The 13,933-nt window shown below is 42.4% G+C and overlaps 1 protein-coding gene across 13 annotated transcripts in view; it reads left to right on the top strand.

Moving 5' to 3' along the window:
• Positions 1–13,933, top strand: part of EXPH5 (exophilin 5) — an 86,085-nt gene extending 72,152 nt beyond the window's left edge. For 10 of the 13 annotated variants that reach the window (XM_009006731.5, XM_009006729.5, XM_009006728.5 and 7 more), the window contains 2 exons: positions 4,980–5,118; positions 8,513–13,933. In XM_009006731.5, the coding sequence (XP_009004979.4) occupies positions 4,980–5,118; positions 8,513–13,896 (5,523 nt within the window). In that variant the 3' untranslated portion in view covers positions 13,897–13,933. The remainder of the gene's footprint in view (positions 1–4,979; positions 5,119–8,512) is intronic. The other 3 variants (XM_009006730.5, XM_078339394.1, XM_078339395.1) reach the window with 1 other exon arrangement.

Here is a 13,933-nt window from a genome sequence, read left to right as displayed (position 1 = left end):
CAAGAAATTTCGGGTGCCTCCCAGCAGCTCTATGACCTGTATTTGGTTTCAGAGAATGCCTACTACAAGGATGTAATGCACTAATAGGCCAAGAGCTGCAGAACTTGATCATGAGTAGAATGAAGTATTTTAGCATTGGCTCTGGAATCTGACAGACTGGAAATAAATCCCCTCCCTCCACCAATGTGACCAGAGACTAATGACCTGACCTCTTGAATCCTCAGTTTTCTTGTCTAGGATAATCAATGTTGAATTGCTGCTAACAGCAACAATAATAATATCTCACACATAGCTTAAATAAAAGTTAGGAGTCTATAGGGAGGGGTAGTTTTCAATATTTGATGTCTGATACCTACTATTGACTCACAGCTGCTTCTTTTTTTTTTAATCACTAACGTCACCGTTGCAGAATTACAGATGAGTGTAAATGAAACCTCGGTATTTTCTCTTGTTAGCTATATAATTTACATCTCTGTGTGTTGAAAGCATCCTGGACATGTTGCTTGAGTAGGGTGGGTCTTGAAGTAGAGGATCTGGGCAGAAATAAAACCAAAGGAAATTATACTCAGGGTCTGTAGAGGACAGTGATTCTTCCCAGCCTGGAGAGGGTCATCTCTTCGCACGACCCCTCTGTTCATGTACTTTTCATTTCGTTGTGAATTATCATTACAAAGGAATGTGATCCTGGGGGCCACAAGGAATGTACTGGTCTACATACATAGAGAAAAGATTATTTGGGTGTTAAATGATTGAGAGAGAATTATGCCTGATGTTCTCTTAATCAGATATATCTACTTTGCACCAACTATCAAAATTGCAGATTTGAGAAGAATGGATTTATAAGATCTGTGTCTAATTGTTATCGCTAATAATAACAATTATTGATGTAAGGTAACCTCCGAATTGGACAGACAAGAGGGAACACTTTGATGTAGGGTAAGAATTAACTTTAACTGATCTGATTTCTCAAATGGTTAGTTTTAGGTTTTATTACCTCCAATCAGCATCCCACTGTAGTTGTGTTTTGCATTTAATATTTGTTTACTTCTGAATTTTATATTAAATTATATTTGATGACCAATAAGCTATCATGGTAGCGCTCCTTCCTTATTAATAAATCTTCTTTATGAGTAGTCAATTGTGGCTTCCTCATACAATGACAACTATAGGTCAATGAAATTTGAGCAGGTTTCTGTAGGAAATAAGTGACCTAGACCTTGAGAAAGAAAACAAGCAGGAGTGAAAATACAAGGTCACGAGGAATGTAGTGGGTAAGAGAACCTGCACTGGGGAATCGGACAGACCTGTGATGGAGAACTTAAGAAGCTGGAGATTTGGAAAGGTCGACGTGCTCTTAGGTATGAAAGATGAGATGGCCGGGCGCAGTGGCTCACGCCTGTAATCCCAGCACTTTGGGAGGCCGAGGCGGGTGGATCACGAGGTCAAGAGATCGAGACCATCCTGGTCAACATGGTGAAACCCCGTCTCTACTAAAAATACAAAAAATTAGCTGGGCATGGTGGCGCGTGCCTGTAATCCCAGCTACTCAGGAGGCTGAGGCAGGAGAATTGCCTGAACCCAGGAGGCGGAGGTTGCGGTGAGCCGAGATCGCGCCATTGCACTCCAGCCTGGGTCACAAGAGCGAAACTCCGTCTCAAAAAAAAAAAAAAAAAGAAAGAAAGATGAGATAAAAGTGTAGTGGTGAAGGTCAACTGGAAAGGGAAATCTTGAGGTGGGAAGAGGGATTCAAGAGACAAGGACTGGGTAGCAGAGTGAGCTGAAGATCAAGACTGGAAAGGGAAGTGGGTGAGTGCGGCATGAGTTAACGTGGAGTCGTGAGTGACAGAGCCAGTTTGACAGAGGAAATGCAAATGGGGTTTTGGCACAAGAAAGTGAAGGCATGGGAGTGGATAATGTCCTCAAGGTTATGAAGACAAATAAAAGCTTGAAAGTAGAGCAGTGACTGGATTTTATGACATCAAGACAAACACTTGCTAGTAAAATAGAGTAATAATAATTGGGCTCAGTGGCTCACGCCTGTAATCCCAGCACTTTGGGAATTCCTAGCCAGGGGTATTGCCTGAGATCTGGAGTTCGAGGCCAGTCTAGTCAACATGGTGAAACTCTGTCTCTACTAAAAATACAAGAGAAGTAGCTGGATGTGGTGGCACATGCCCGTAATCCCAGCTACTCAGGAGGCTGAGGCAGGGGAATTCTCAAACCAGGGAGGTGGAGGTTGCAGTGAGCTGAGATCACACCACCACACTCTGGCTTGGGCAACAGAGTGAGACTCTGTCTTAAAAAAGTAAAATAAAATAAAATAAATAATAGAGGCAAACAAATTTAGTTTTATGTCATTCTCTTAAATCCTTTCACTGAAAAATTAGCAATAGATTTATTTACGTCATTGGTTATTTATACAGTCATATTCTTGAATGCCTTTGTTTCAGAACTACCAAGTCAGCTCCTTACGACAGCCTGAGGGATTCTACCATTCCAGACCAGCAGTCCCCAGCCTTTTTGGCACCAGGGACCCACGTTCTGAAAAACAACTTTTTCACTGAAGGGGGTGGTTTGGGAATGAAACTGTTCCACCTCTGATAATCAGGCATTAGCTGGATTCTCATAAGAAGAACACGACCTAGATCCCTGGCATGTGCAATTCACAGTAGTGTGATATGTAAACTTTCAATGCCGCAAAAGAAGTAGCACTCGAATATAAATTTTCTCAGCAAGGCAATTTACTTCTTTAGAAGGGTGCAGCTCACAAATGGAACAATGGCGAGTGCACACCTGGACTCAGAGGGGAAGGGAACTTATTCCTGACAGAGGTAGCCCCTACTGCTGTGCCATTCCCCTACTGGCTAGGGTTACACTACACAGTCTAGGCTAATTCCAATTGGCTATTTTAAAGAAAGCAGGGGTACCAGCCAGAGTGGAAGGGTAGGTAGTTTGGCAGGAAGGATGGTTAAGGGCAGGTAACCAGGGGTGACTCAGGTCAAAGCGGGTGACTGGAGCAGGTGCCTGGGATGAGTCAGGACAGAGCAGGGGACCAGGGAAAAAGATGTGAACTACTGATTAGAACTGGCAGAAAAGGTTGTTTACTGAAACTACAAGGAATTTAAACTTTAAAATGGAGGACACAGAACTGAACATACTGACATCCTGATCCTTTGAAGAGAAATTTAGAACTCATTGGTTCATGCTTCTTTGAGAATCTAATCCCTGGGCTGACCTGACTGGAGGCAGAACTTAGGCAGTAATGTTCACCCCTCACCCCACACTGTGCAGCCTGATTCCTAACAGGCCACAGATCAGTACCCAGTACATGACCCAGGGGTCAGGGACCCCTATTCTAGATGACCTCTGATAGAAACGCATTTTTCTCCCTAAATCCGTCAGGTTCACAATTTTTTTTTTTCGAGACGGAGTCTTGCTCTGTCTCCCAGCCTGGAGTGCAGAGGTGCTATCTTAGCTCACAACAGCCTCCATCTCCCTGGGTTCAAGTGATTCTCCTGCCTCAGCTTCCTGAGTAGCTGAGATTACAAGCATCTGCCACCATGTCCAGCTAATTTATATATATATATGTACACACACACACACACACACACACATATAATTTTTTTTTCCCAAGACAGACTCTTGCTCTGTCACCTAGGCCAGAGTGCAGTGGCCAGATCTTGGCTCACTGCAACCTGCGTCTCCTGAGTTTAAGCGGTTCTCCTGCCTCAGCCTCCAGGGTAGCTGGGATTACAGGCACCGGCCACCACATCTAGCTAATTTTTGTATTTTTAGTAGAGACAGGATTTCACCTTGTTAGCCAGGGTGGTCTGGAACTCTGGACCTCAAGTAATCTGCCCACCTCGGCCTCCCAAAGTGTTGGGATTACAGGTGTGAGCCACTGCACGCGGTCAAGTTCGCGAATCTGAAGGTCCACTGTGAGTTCTAGCCAACAGGCTCTCGATAACTGGGTACAATGCTAGGAAATCTAAAATCCAAGCCATTGGAGCCATGGAGCAGCACTCCAAACTCAAGAGAGGTCCACTTCTTTCCTCTCTCCCAGGAGTGCCCCGCTAAGATCTGTGTAGTGCTGTTACCACACCCCACCACTTACCCGAAGTTAGTCTTTGGTTCGGGAGTTTCCTAAGTATGGTCCTGTCTGTAGTTGACAAGAGGATGTTACCCGACAAAAGTTCAGATCCAGATTCCAATAGAGGGTTCTTGGATCTCTCATGAGAAAGAATTCAGGGCGAGTTCGTAAAGCAAAAGCAAGTTTATTTAGAAAGTAAAGGAACAAAAGAATGGCCACTTTATAGACGGAGCAGCCCCTGAGGGCTGCTGGTTGCCCGTTGCTATGGTTATTTCATGATGATATGCTAAACAAGGGGTGGATTACTTATGCCTCCCCTTTTTAGACTATATAGGATAATTTCCTGACCTTGGCATTTGTAAACTGTCATGGTGCTGGTGGAACAGTGAGGATGACCAGAGGTCACTCTTGTCGCCATCTTGGTATTGGTAGGTTTTAGCTGGCTTCTTTATTGCAACCTGTTTATATCAGCAAGGTCTTTGTGACCTGTACCTTGGGCTGACCTTCCATCTCATCCTGTGACTTAGAATGCCTTAACCAGCTGGGAATGCAGCCCAGTAAGTCTCGGCCTTATCTTACCCAGCCCCTATTCGAGCTGGAGTTGCTCTGATTCAAACACCTGTGACAGCACTATGTAAGTTTGTAGGAAACTTTGGCAGAAAGAGGCTCAGTACCTTGCCTGAAAGACTCATCATTGGAAGAATTAAAGTAGGTATAGAGAAGTTCAAATGGCAAAAACAACACATTATAAATTGAGAAATAAATAATAGAAAAATGGATTTGTAGTGTGTAGACTAAAACTTTTAAGCGTGGGACATTTTGTGGGAATGTGTGAGTATTTTGACTGGTGAAGGCTCAGAAATAATATTGTTCTCTACTTTAAAATTAGCAGGCAAAAATATACAATTCACCCCTGGAAAATCAACTAGTCCACAGTGCATTTGTCCCCAAGCCAGCAGTCATGAGGGAGGAGAGTGGCATGCCTCCACCATGGGACACTTCACTGCTGGAGAATGAGTTTTTCCAAGGTAAGTTCGTCCATTAAATTGCCTTTGCAACAACTGGTACTAAAGGAAGCAAACAATAACCAGTTTGTATTAAAGGACTCACAACGTATCAAATGCTGTACTTTATTTTTTAAGTCCTCTTGTTTCGCTTATTTGAAGACGATGCTGATATATGTTATTAACACAAGTATTAAGAACCTTATGATTAAATATAATCTAAGCAAATATTCTCAAATCAAGGACCAATAAATATATGGAATAGTAATAATGTTTAATATTTAACCTCAGGGGTCAGGAGTTCGAGACCAGCCTGGCCAACTTGGTGAAACCCCCATCACTACCTAAAAATAAAAATTAGCTGGGTATGGTGGCATGTGCCTGTAATCCCAGCTACTTGGGAGGCTGAGGCAAGAGAATTACTTGAACCCAGAAGGCAGAGGTTGCAGTGAGCCTAGATCACACCACTGCACTGCAGCCTAGGCGACAGAGCAAGACTCCATCTCAGAAAAATAAATAAACAAATATTTAACCTCAGGTAAAAAGGAAATACATCTTTAGGAAACGCATCTACAAAGTTTACTGTTTAATAGAGACTTTTATTGTCCCAGATTAGGACCCAAATGCCCTGTGACAAAATCTAATTGTCACTAAACAATTAACCTTGCACAACAGTAAAAACTGAAACAGGTTCCAAAAGCAGTGGCATTCCAAATGCACATGTATCTTATCATTATCTGATGATAGTTCACTTGTACAAAGGTTATTCTGTATAAGCCCAGCCATTTGAAAAGTTAACTCTGAAGTTATCACCAGCTTCACCTTGAGGAACTAAGTTTAACTTGCAAAGGCAATGCCATCGCCTGGCTCTTATCCTGTGGGACAGCAGTCGGGGAGAGACCGTCAGCAGGACGGTCAACCTCGGGGCTTTCTTCAGTAAGATGCTTCCTGGCAGAGACCAGAGGAAAATCACTGATCCAAAATAAGGTTTTGTTGGAAAAGGAGAGCTACTGTTTATGGAATGAAAATGATAATAATAATAATGTGGCCTTTCTGAAAATAAAGTAGAGAAGCAGAACAGGAATGTTTCTGACCTCAGGAGTGGTGAGTAAAACAGCATTGTTAATCTGGGACTCGAAGTGGCTTTAATTTAAAATCCTGTCATGGAGATGTTAAGAGTGGTTACCTCTAGGTGGAATTCCTGGTGATTTGACCTATTTTGTTATACCTTTCTGTATTTTCTGTTCTAACTACATTTTGCTCTTGTGGTCAGCCACGGCTTTAAGGGGAAAGGAAAACATAAACAGCTTGAAAGGGAGAATGGCTATCAAAGAGATTTTCATTATGATTTGTTTTAAAGATAGATTTTTATTCATTATGCGGCTTTGTTTTGTTTTGTTTTTGCCCCACCTTATACTACAGCATTGCTTAATTATTTTATTGTGGCCATAGGGAACAAATGACTTCAGGCCCTAGGAGGGGTAAATAAATATTTTTATGAAAACATTGGCAGATTATTCCCTAAAGGATTCCTTAATTACATATCCTTAATGTTCAAGATCAGTTTTTCTTTTGGCTGTACAAACTTAATAGCACCAACTTGCAGTTAAAATAGGGTAGGGAAAATCCACAACAGATTTTTAAAAATCCCTTTAGCAGCTGCGCTAACATAATTGGCATGTTGCACGTACATTTCACCTATGTATGCTCAGACACTTACTTTCCTTGTCATTATACAGGTAAAATCAAATCTGTAATTTATTCATACTTATTGAACATAAATATGGTAAATTATACTACTATAGAGTGGGTCTTAAAGAGTCTACAAACCTCAAAGGATTATGATTCTATTCAAAGTCTAATGGGTTTTAATTGAGGAAAAGATGTCACATACAATTAAATTAATAAAATTCAAAGAAAAACCAACTGTGTCCCCAAAAGAATGTTGTGGTTTGTCTGAGATCACAGAGGCTGTGGTCCTAGAGAGCATGAGCCCTGGGTCTGGGCTTGGTCCAGGTCTTCAGTTATCATAAAGAGGTCCCTGGTCACTGGCTTTGACACCATCCCCTGAGTTTGCTACTGAGAGAAAAGTAATAATTATCTGACAATAGCAACTTCATGTCTTTGTAAAACCATCAGCTCATCTCATAGTAAAATCATCTGTATAGTCCATAAAGAGCAGAAAATAAAAAGTGAGCTCTTACGACAAAGAGGCTGCATTGCACAGTGGTTGCATGCATGGACTCAGGAAACAGACCGTCTGGGTTCCAATCCCAGTGCTGTGTGATCTTAGCAATTTACTTAATTTCTTCTTGCTTCTGTTTCCTCATTATAGAATAAGAAGAGTAATAGGACCAACCTTCTCAGGTTGCGTGAGGATTTAATGAATTAATATATTAAGTGTTTAGGATTCTGCCTGACACAGAGAAAGTGCTGTCTTATAGGCATATTAATGGATATTAATTTTTCCAGAAAAAAAATCTAACATTGGCATATTATTTAATAATATTATATAGCACTTTTAATTATATATACTGCTCAAATCCATCTAACTAAGTATGTTCATAAATTAGGTGTAAACTTTTAGTGGAAATACTGTTTCCTTATTTTTGATATAGAGTCTTACTCTGTCACTTAGGCTGGAGTGCAATTGCACGATCTCAGCTCACTACAACCTCCCAGGTTCAAGTAGTTCTCCTGCCTCAGCCTCCTGAGTAGCGGGGATTACAGGTGTGCACCACCACGCCTGGCTAATTTTTGTATTTATAGTAGAGACAGGGTTTCACCGTGTTGGCCAGGCTGGTCTCGAACTCTTGACCTCAGGTGATCTGCCCACCTCGACCTCCCAAAGTGCTGGAATTATAGGCTTGATCCACCTTGCCTGGCCAAAAAGGCTGTTTTCTTAACAGTACAACACAGAAATCATATGCTCTGTAAGAGGCTCATGTCTATTATGACCCCAGGAGGTATACACAGGTGGAAATATTGTAGCAACCTAGTGACAGGAAAGAAACAGAAAGACAAGGCTTAATAATACCAACAATTATCTAATCATGCAATGTCTGCATTATTCATTCTTTTTGATTACTAGCCCATATCTTGGAAAAACTCAGTACATTTTTGATGCACTAAAAGAAACCATGATTAAAATTCATTGTTAGAAAAATATAGTTCTATTGTCTTAAGGAATTATGGAAGGTTTACTTTGAAAAAATGTGATTTGAAAAAGTAGGAAAGAAATTTTCACTATATTCTTGTAAAAGTCAGTCTATCTTAGAAAGATAATGAAAATTACGTTTTTGATATGATTAAAAAATTATAAATGATTATGTTTCTTAAAACGGAGCCTTCAATAATTCAAATCATTACTAAACTGTGAAAACATATACAGAAAAGTTGATTCACGTTCTCTTTTCAGTTTTAGATGACTTGGATAGCACATTGGCTCAGGAACAGTCTGCAGGCTCAGTGAACCCCAGAACGCCCCTCAACTATGGATCAAGAACACAGTTTAGTCATTTTTACTCCAGCGGGAACAGACGTGGTAATATCACAGAAAGGCACAAAAAACACTATAATGACACTTCCAATATGTCTATCTATGACATCCTAAGACCAGGAACTCCTAGGGAAGGTTTTAAAACCTTTTCTCCTAGGACAAGGACAATTTATGATATGTATAGGACAAGGGAGCCCAGAGCCTTTAAAGAAGATCATGTGCAAAAGAATACTTTTGGGAGTACTTCGCTGTGTTTTGACAGTAGGCAACGGTCGGCCTTACCAGCCACAGGGCATTTCACAGCAAGAAGCTTACATTTTCCAGCCACAACTCAGAACAAGAGTGTGTTTGTACCACTAAGGCACCGGCAGAGTCCAAAGAGAACTCCTTTATCATCCATCATATGGAACAGATCGGATTTCTCTAGAGATAGGCAGAACCAGGCAGAGTTCCTGAGGGCACCATCACCAATGGAAATTGACCCTGCTGACAAGTATGGGTATCCCAGGTATTTTCAGGAGAGTCGGAGCTATGAATCATACCATTCACAGAACGTTTATCACCGTGTTAGTTTAAATGCCCCCTTGGAGAATGCAATGAGTCCCGACACTTTTGAGAACTCCGAGAATATGCCATTCTACCATCAAAACAACCCATTTGCCAGATCTTTCTTCAGCAGTACCTTTGGACAAAGCAGAGAACACAGGAGATTTGGACAAAGTCCTTTTGGGGGTCAACAGAAAGGACATTCTTCCTGGTCTGACTTTCATCGAAGCAGGAATTCATTCAGTTCTTCTGACAGAGACTTTGAAATGATTTCCATGGAAGCAAATAGTGCATCGGCTATTCACAGCCATAGTGTTTCTTCTGAACACTGGGAATCATTTTCTTCTGGTTATGGAACAGATGTTTCCAGAGGCCAAGAAGAGCCACCTCCCTGGCAGTTTGATTTTCAGACATCCACACTGGAGAGGATGGAGGTATCACATGGTAATGAGAGCCAGTTGACTACTCATTTTGGCATGCCAAATGTTTGCTCCATGACTGGTTCAAGCTGTCACATCGAGTCTGGTGAGTTGGTAAGTCAACAGGAGAACAGTTCTCCTGTAGAAGTGCATATAAACAAAGAAGCTTCCTCATTTGGAATTGCTCAGACTCTAGCACCCTCATTCAAAACGTCCTTTTCCCAGATTTCTGATGACAGAAGGAATTCTCAGAGTTCCAACTTGCAGAATCCCACGGGCACTTTGCCGAAAATTGTTCTTAATAAGCCTGCCTCTCATCCAATGAGAGGCCATGCAGAAGTCACTACGACCGGCAGCAATTCAACTGACTCTCTGCCTCTTGCCAAAAGCCAGCTCAATATCACAGAAGTAAACAGTGAGAATGACTTAAATGAATTTATCTCAAAAGAAGACAGACAGCTAAGCAAGATGGACCAGACAAAGAAGGCAGGTGAAATACCCCAACCTGTTTCACAGACAGGGATCTCAAACCCTTTACCTGATTTTCAAAATCCCTTCTCCCAGGACTCAGCCAAGGGCAACAGGTTTGATTTTAATGCATCTACCACAGCAAGTTCAAAAAAGTCACCCAGAGTCCTTTCCCGGAAAGATACCTCCAAAACGTATATATCGTATAAAGAGAAATCCAATGACATTAAACACGATAAGAGGTTTAACGGGAACGGAAAACTTGGCTCGACAGCTTCCCTTCCTTTCATTCAGGAACACAGAACACCACCGTCTCTCCCCAGGCCAGACCAAGGTTGTCACCAGGAATTAACTGTAACTAATGAAGATATTTCAGGCATTATTACAGACAACCACTGGAGCTCTGCACCGACTGACACTCAAAATGCACAATCTCTAGAAAAGCCTGTTATTTTAGACACTGAGGGAGAACAATGTCCTGCAATTCATTCTACCAACTGTGGCGAGTTGGCTGCTGGCCACAAGACCTCGTGTGATTCTTCAGCTCTATCAACAACTGCAATACCAGATTCCTCACCCTCCAATAATTCTTCCCTTGATGCTCCTGTGGTTCCATCTACTACAGTGTTCTCCAGGAGAAGTCCTTCAGACAAAGATCCATCACTGGGAGAAAGAGAAGAAAAAGACCAAAATAATCAGTTTGTCCTAAGTCACTCAGAAAGCCAAGAGAGAAATGATAGTCATGTGCCTGCACATGATGAAGTGGCCGATGTTGTCAAATGCCATTCACACTCTCCTTTTAGGACCAGAAGGGGAAAAGGAAAAATAAGTCATCGTGTATCCTGTATTGAAAAGTTAAGCAAAACAGAAAATAGAGCAGTACCCACCAGTGATTGCAGGAGCCTCGTTGAAGCAAATCAAAGCAATTCCAAAGCCTCTGAGCTTGACACAATTTACTGTACCTTGCCGAGAAAATCAAGCAGTTTTCTCATACATAGCAGAAAGTCAGGAAGTCAAATAATGGCTGCTTCATTGAGGAATGGGCCACTTCCCTTCCAAATCAAACATAATGTGGAAGATACAATGGGGAACTGTGCATTAAACCAATTTAGTCCCAGTTCTCCTGAGTCAGTGACTGAATGTTCCAAAGTCATTTCAGACTCAGCCCTGGGAGCACCTGAAACCACAGAGAGAATGACAAATGTGAAAAACGGTGGACCTACTTCTTTTAGAAAAGGACCACTTCCATTCCTCACCAAGAGGGCGACGTCATGTCCCTCAGGGGAGCCACATGCCTCAACTGGAAGAGAAGAAAGAGAAAAGACATTGGCCTCAGGCACGGATGCTTCTGAGCTAACACCAAGGCTTCGGGAGAGAATTATTTGCCCTGTGGAAAGTGACTCATCTGTTAGAGACTGTTCTTTAACCAAAAGACGCCACCAAAAGGAAAACTTCCAAGAATGCACTGAGAAGGAAGGTAAAATGGCTGCCTCCAGGAGAAGTGTGTTTGCCCTTTCAAATGAAGACCCTTTACCTTTTCGTTCAGACTTGTCAGGAAAAGAACGGGAAAAAACTTTACATAAAGTTAAGACAACTAGTATGTTTTCTGTTTCTGGTGATGAAGATAATGTAAAATGTCTGGAGGTGGTCTCAATCTATTACACTCTGCCAAGGAAACCCAGCAAAAAATTCTGTAACCTCCTCCAACAGTATACACAAAATACTGATTCACTTATAGACTCACCTCAAGTGGAGACTGAAACATTTCCTAATGCTTTAGAAAATGACGCACAGAATTATTCTAGACGAGAGCAGCCAGGAACACCTTCGTGTGAAGATCTAAAGATGTCAGTCAACTCTGATCAGAGTCTGACCACTGAAAATATGGCTGCCTTCCGATTACCAAACAGGGGGCTCCTAGAGCCTGCATTACAGGAAATGGCTTCTACTGAGGCAGCTGTTTCTCTTCCTAAAGAGGAAGCTAAAGTTAGAGAGATTTTTTCAGATGATTTAGCTAAAACACCCTTAGAGGATTCAGGAAACAAGAAAGAAGGAGGCAAAAAATTGCAAAGTGAAACCCTGCCTACTTTATTGACGTTTCAGGGAAAAAATGTTTCTGAAGAAAGATCCGAAAATTGCCAACAATCCATTAATTCAAGTGACGGTGGTCCCTCTAGTCTTCCAGCTCTTTCAGAAAATAATATTGGAAGTTCCCAAACCAGAAGAAGTTCTTGGGAGTGTACGGGGAGTGGCAGAGCCATTCCATTTACCGGAAGTGGGAAGTGTCCTCAGGAAGATCACATAGCCACAGCTGTAGGTGACGGCTCCAATGGCTCACAGCCGAGGGGAGGCAGAGGGGACATTGAAACCAACCGCCAAAAAACGACGAATGAAACACTTTCTCACTCAGAGAGCCAAGTCTTCGCTCTTACTCCAGCCCTGCATAAACTACGGCTCGGTGAGGAGACTCGGTCAGAGGAACCAGACTCAGGGAATCTGCAGTCTGGACCGAGAGAATTACCTCAAAGAAGTCAGAAGGCAAATATGGCAGAGAGCAGGAAGGCTGAAGATGAAATGCAGTTAGCCTGGGCTCAACCTTCCCTTCCTGAAGGAAGCAATAAAAATAAAACCACCTTGGAAGACCTAGTAAAGGGGGAGAATCGGTGTTCAGGTAAACACAGATTGGCAGCCATGTCTAAAGCAAGCAGAAAATTCCCAGCGAACGATGTAAGCCCTAGAAGACATGTAGCTACTATCTTCCCCAAAGGTAGGAGTAGGTCTGGCTCGGACCATTTACCTGTTGGCACAGTGGAGTGCAACCCACTCTTCCCTGAGCCTACTCCAAAGTCTGCAGAATCCAGAGGTGAAAGCGGGTTGAGTGAGGATGGGATGCCCATGGAGAAGTCCGAGAAGCCTCTGCCCACTCCTGTACTACCCGACAGAGAAACTTCTACACACGCCAGCAACCAGAAGCCCAGCAGCATCTCACAACGACATCAGAATGAGTTTAACAATGTCCCAGAATCACAACCACAGCATGAGAATTCTAAAGACGTCACAGTAGCTCAGAATTTAGAAAGAGAATCAGGAGCCCCATCCCCGCTCACATTCACCAGCCTCAGGGAAGCAGAATTCTCTGACGATCAGAGGAGGCTGAACCCTCCTTTTCCACTGGAGCCTGCACAGAAATCTGGAGTGAGCATCCCGCTGGCCAGTTTTCCACAGCAACAAACGAGTGTTTCATCTCTGGAGTGGGAGCTTGAGCCACACATCTATCGTTCAAAGAGTTTAAAAAGCATTAATGTGCATGGCAATCTGCTACGAAAAAGTCATCCTCCAAAAGTCAGGGAGCGCCATTTTTCTGAAAGCACTTCTGTTGACAATGCCCTGAGTCGACTGACCCTTGGGAATGAATTCTCTGTCAACAGTGGGTACAGTCGAAGATTCAAATCTTTTTCTGAACTCCCCTCCAGTGATGGAAATGAAAGTTGGACTTTTCGCAGCAGGACAAAAGCAGGTCCCAAGTCTGCAACATCTATATGCAGACCTATCGACTATGGGATCTTTGGGAAAGAGCAACAGTTAGCTTTCTTAGAGAATGTCAAGAGGTCACTTACACAAGGAAGATTGTGGAAACCGAGTTTTCTTAAGAACCCGGGCTTCCTGAAAGATGATTCGATGAACCCTCCCAACCCCTCAGAGTCCTTAAGCTCAAATTCTCCCAGTAGTCAGATGCCAGAAGATGGCTTATCTCCAAGTGAACCACTTAATATCTATGAAGACGATCCAGTGGACTCAGATTGTGATACAGACACAACCACAGATGATGAATACTACCTGGATGAAAAGGACAAAGAGTCAGAACTGTGAGGCTTTTCAATAAAATGCTTTACCTTTTCCACCAAAA

Source organism: Callithrix jacchus, chromosome 10 (assembly GCF_049354715.1).
Source record: "Callithrix jacchus isolate 240 chromosome 10, calJac240_pri, whole genome shotgun sequence".
Lineage (NCBI taxonomy): Eukaryota > Metazoa > Chordata > Mammalia > Primates > Cebidae > Callithrix > Callithrix jacchus.
The sequence above is the reverse complement of the archived record's forward strand: the minus strand, read 5'-3'. Positions and strand labels throughout refer to the sequence as shown.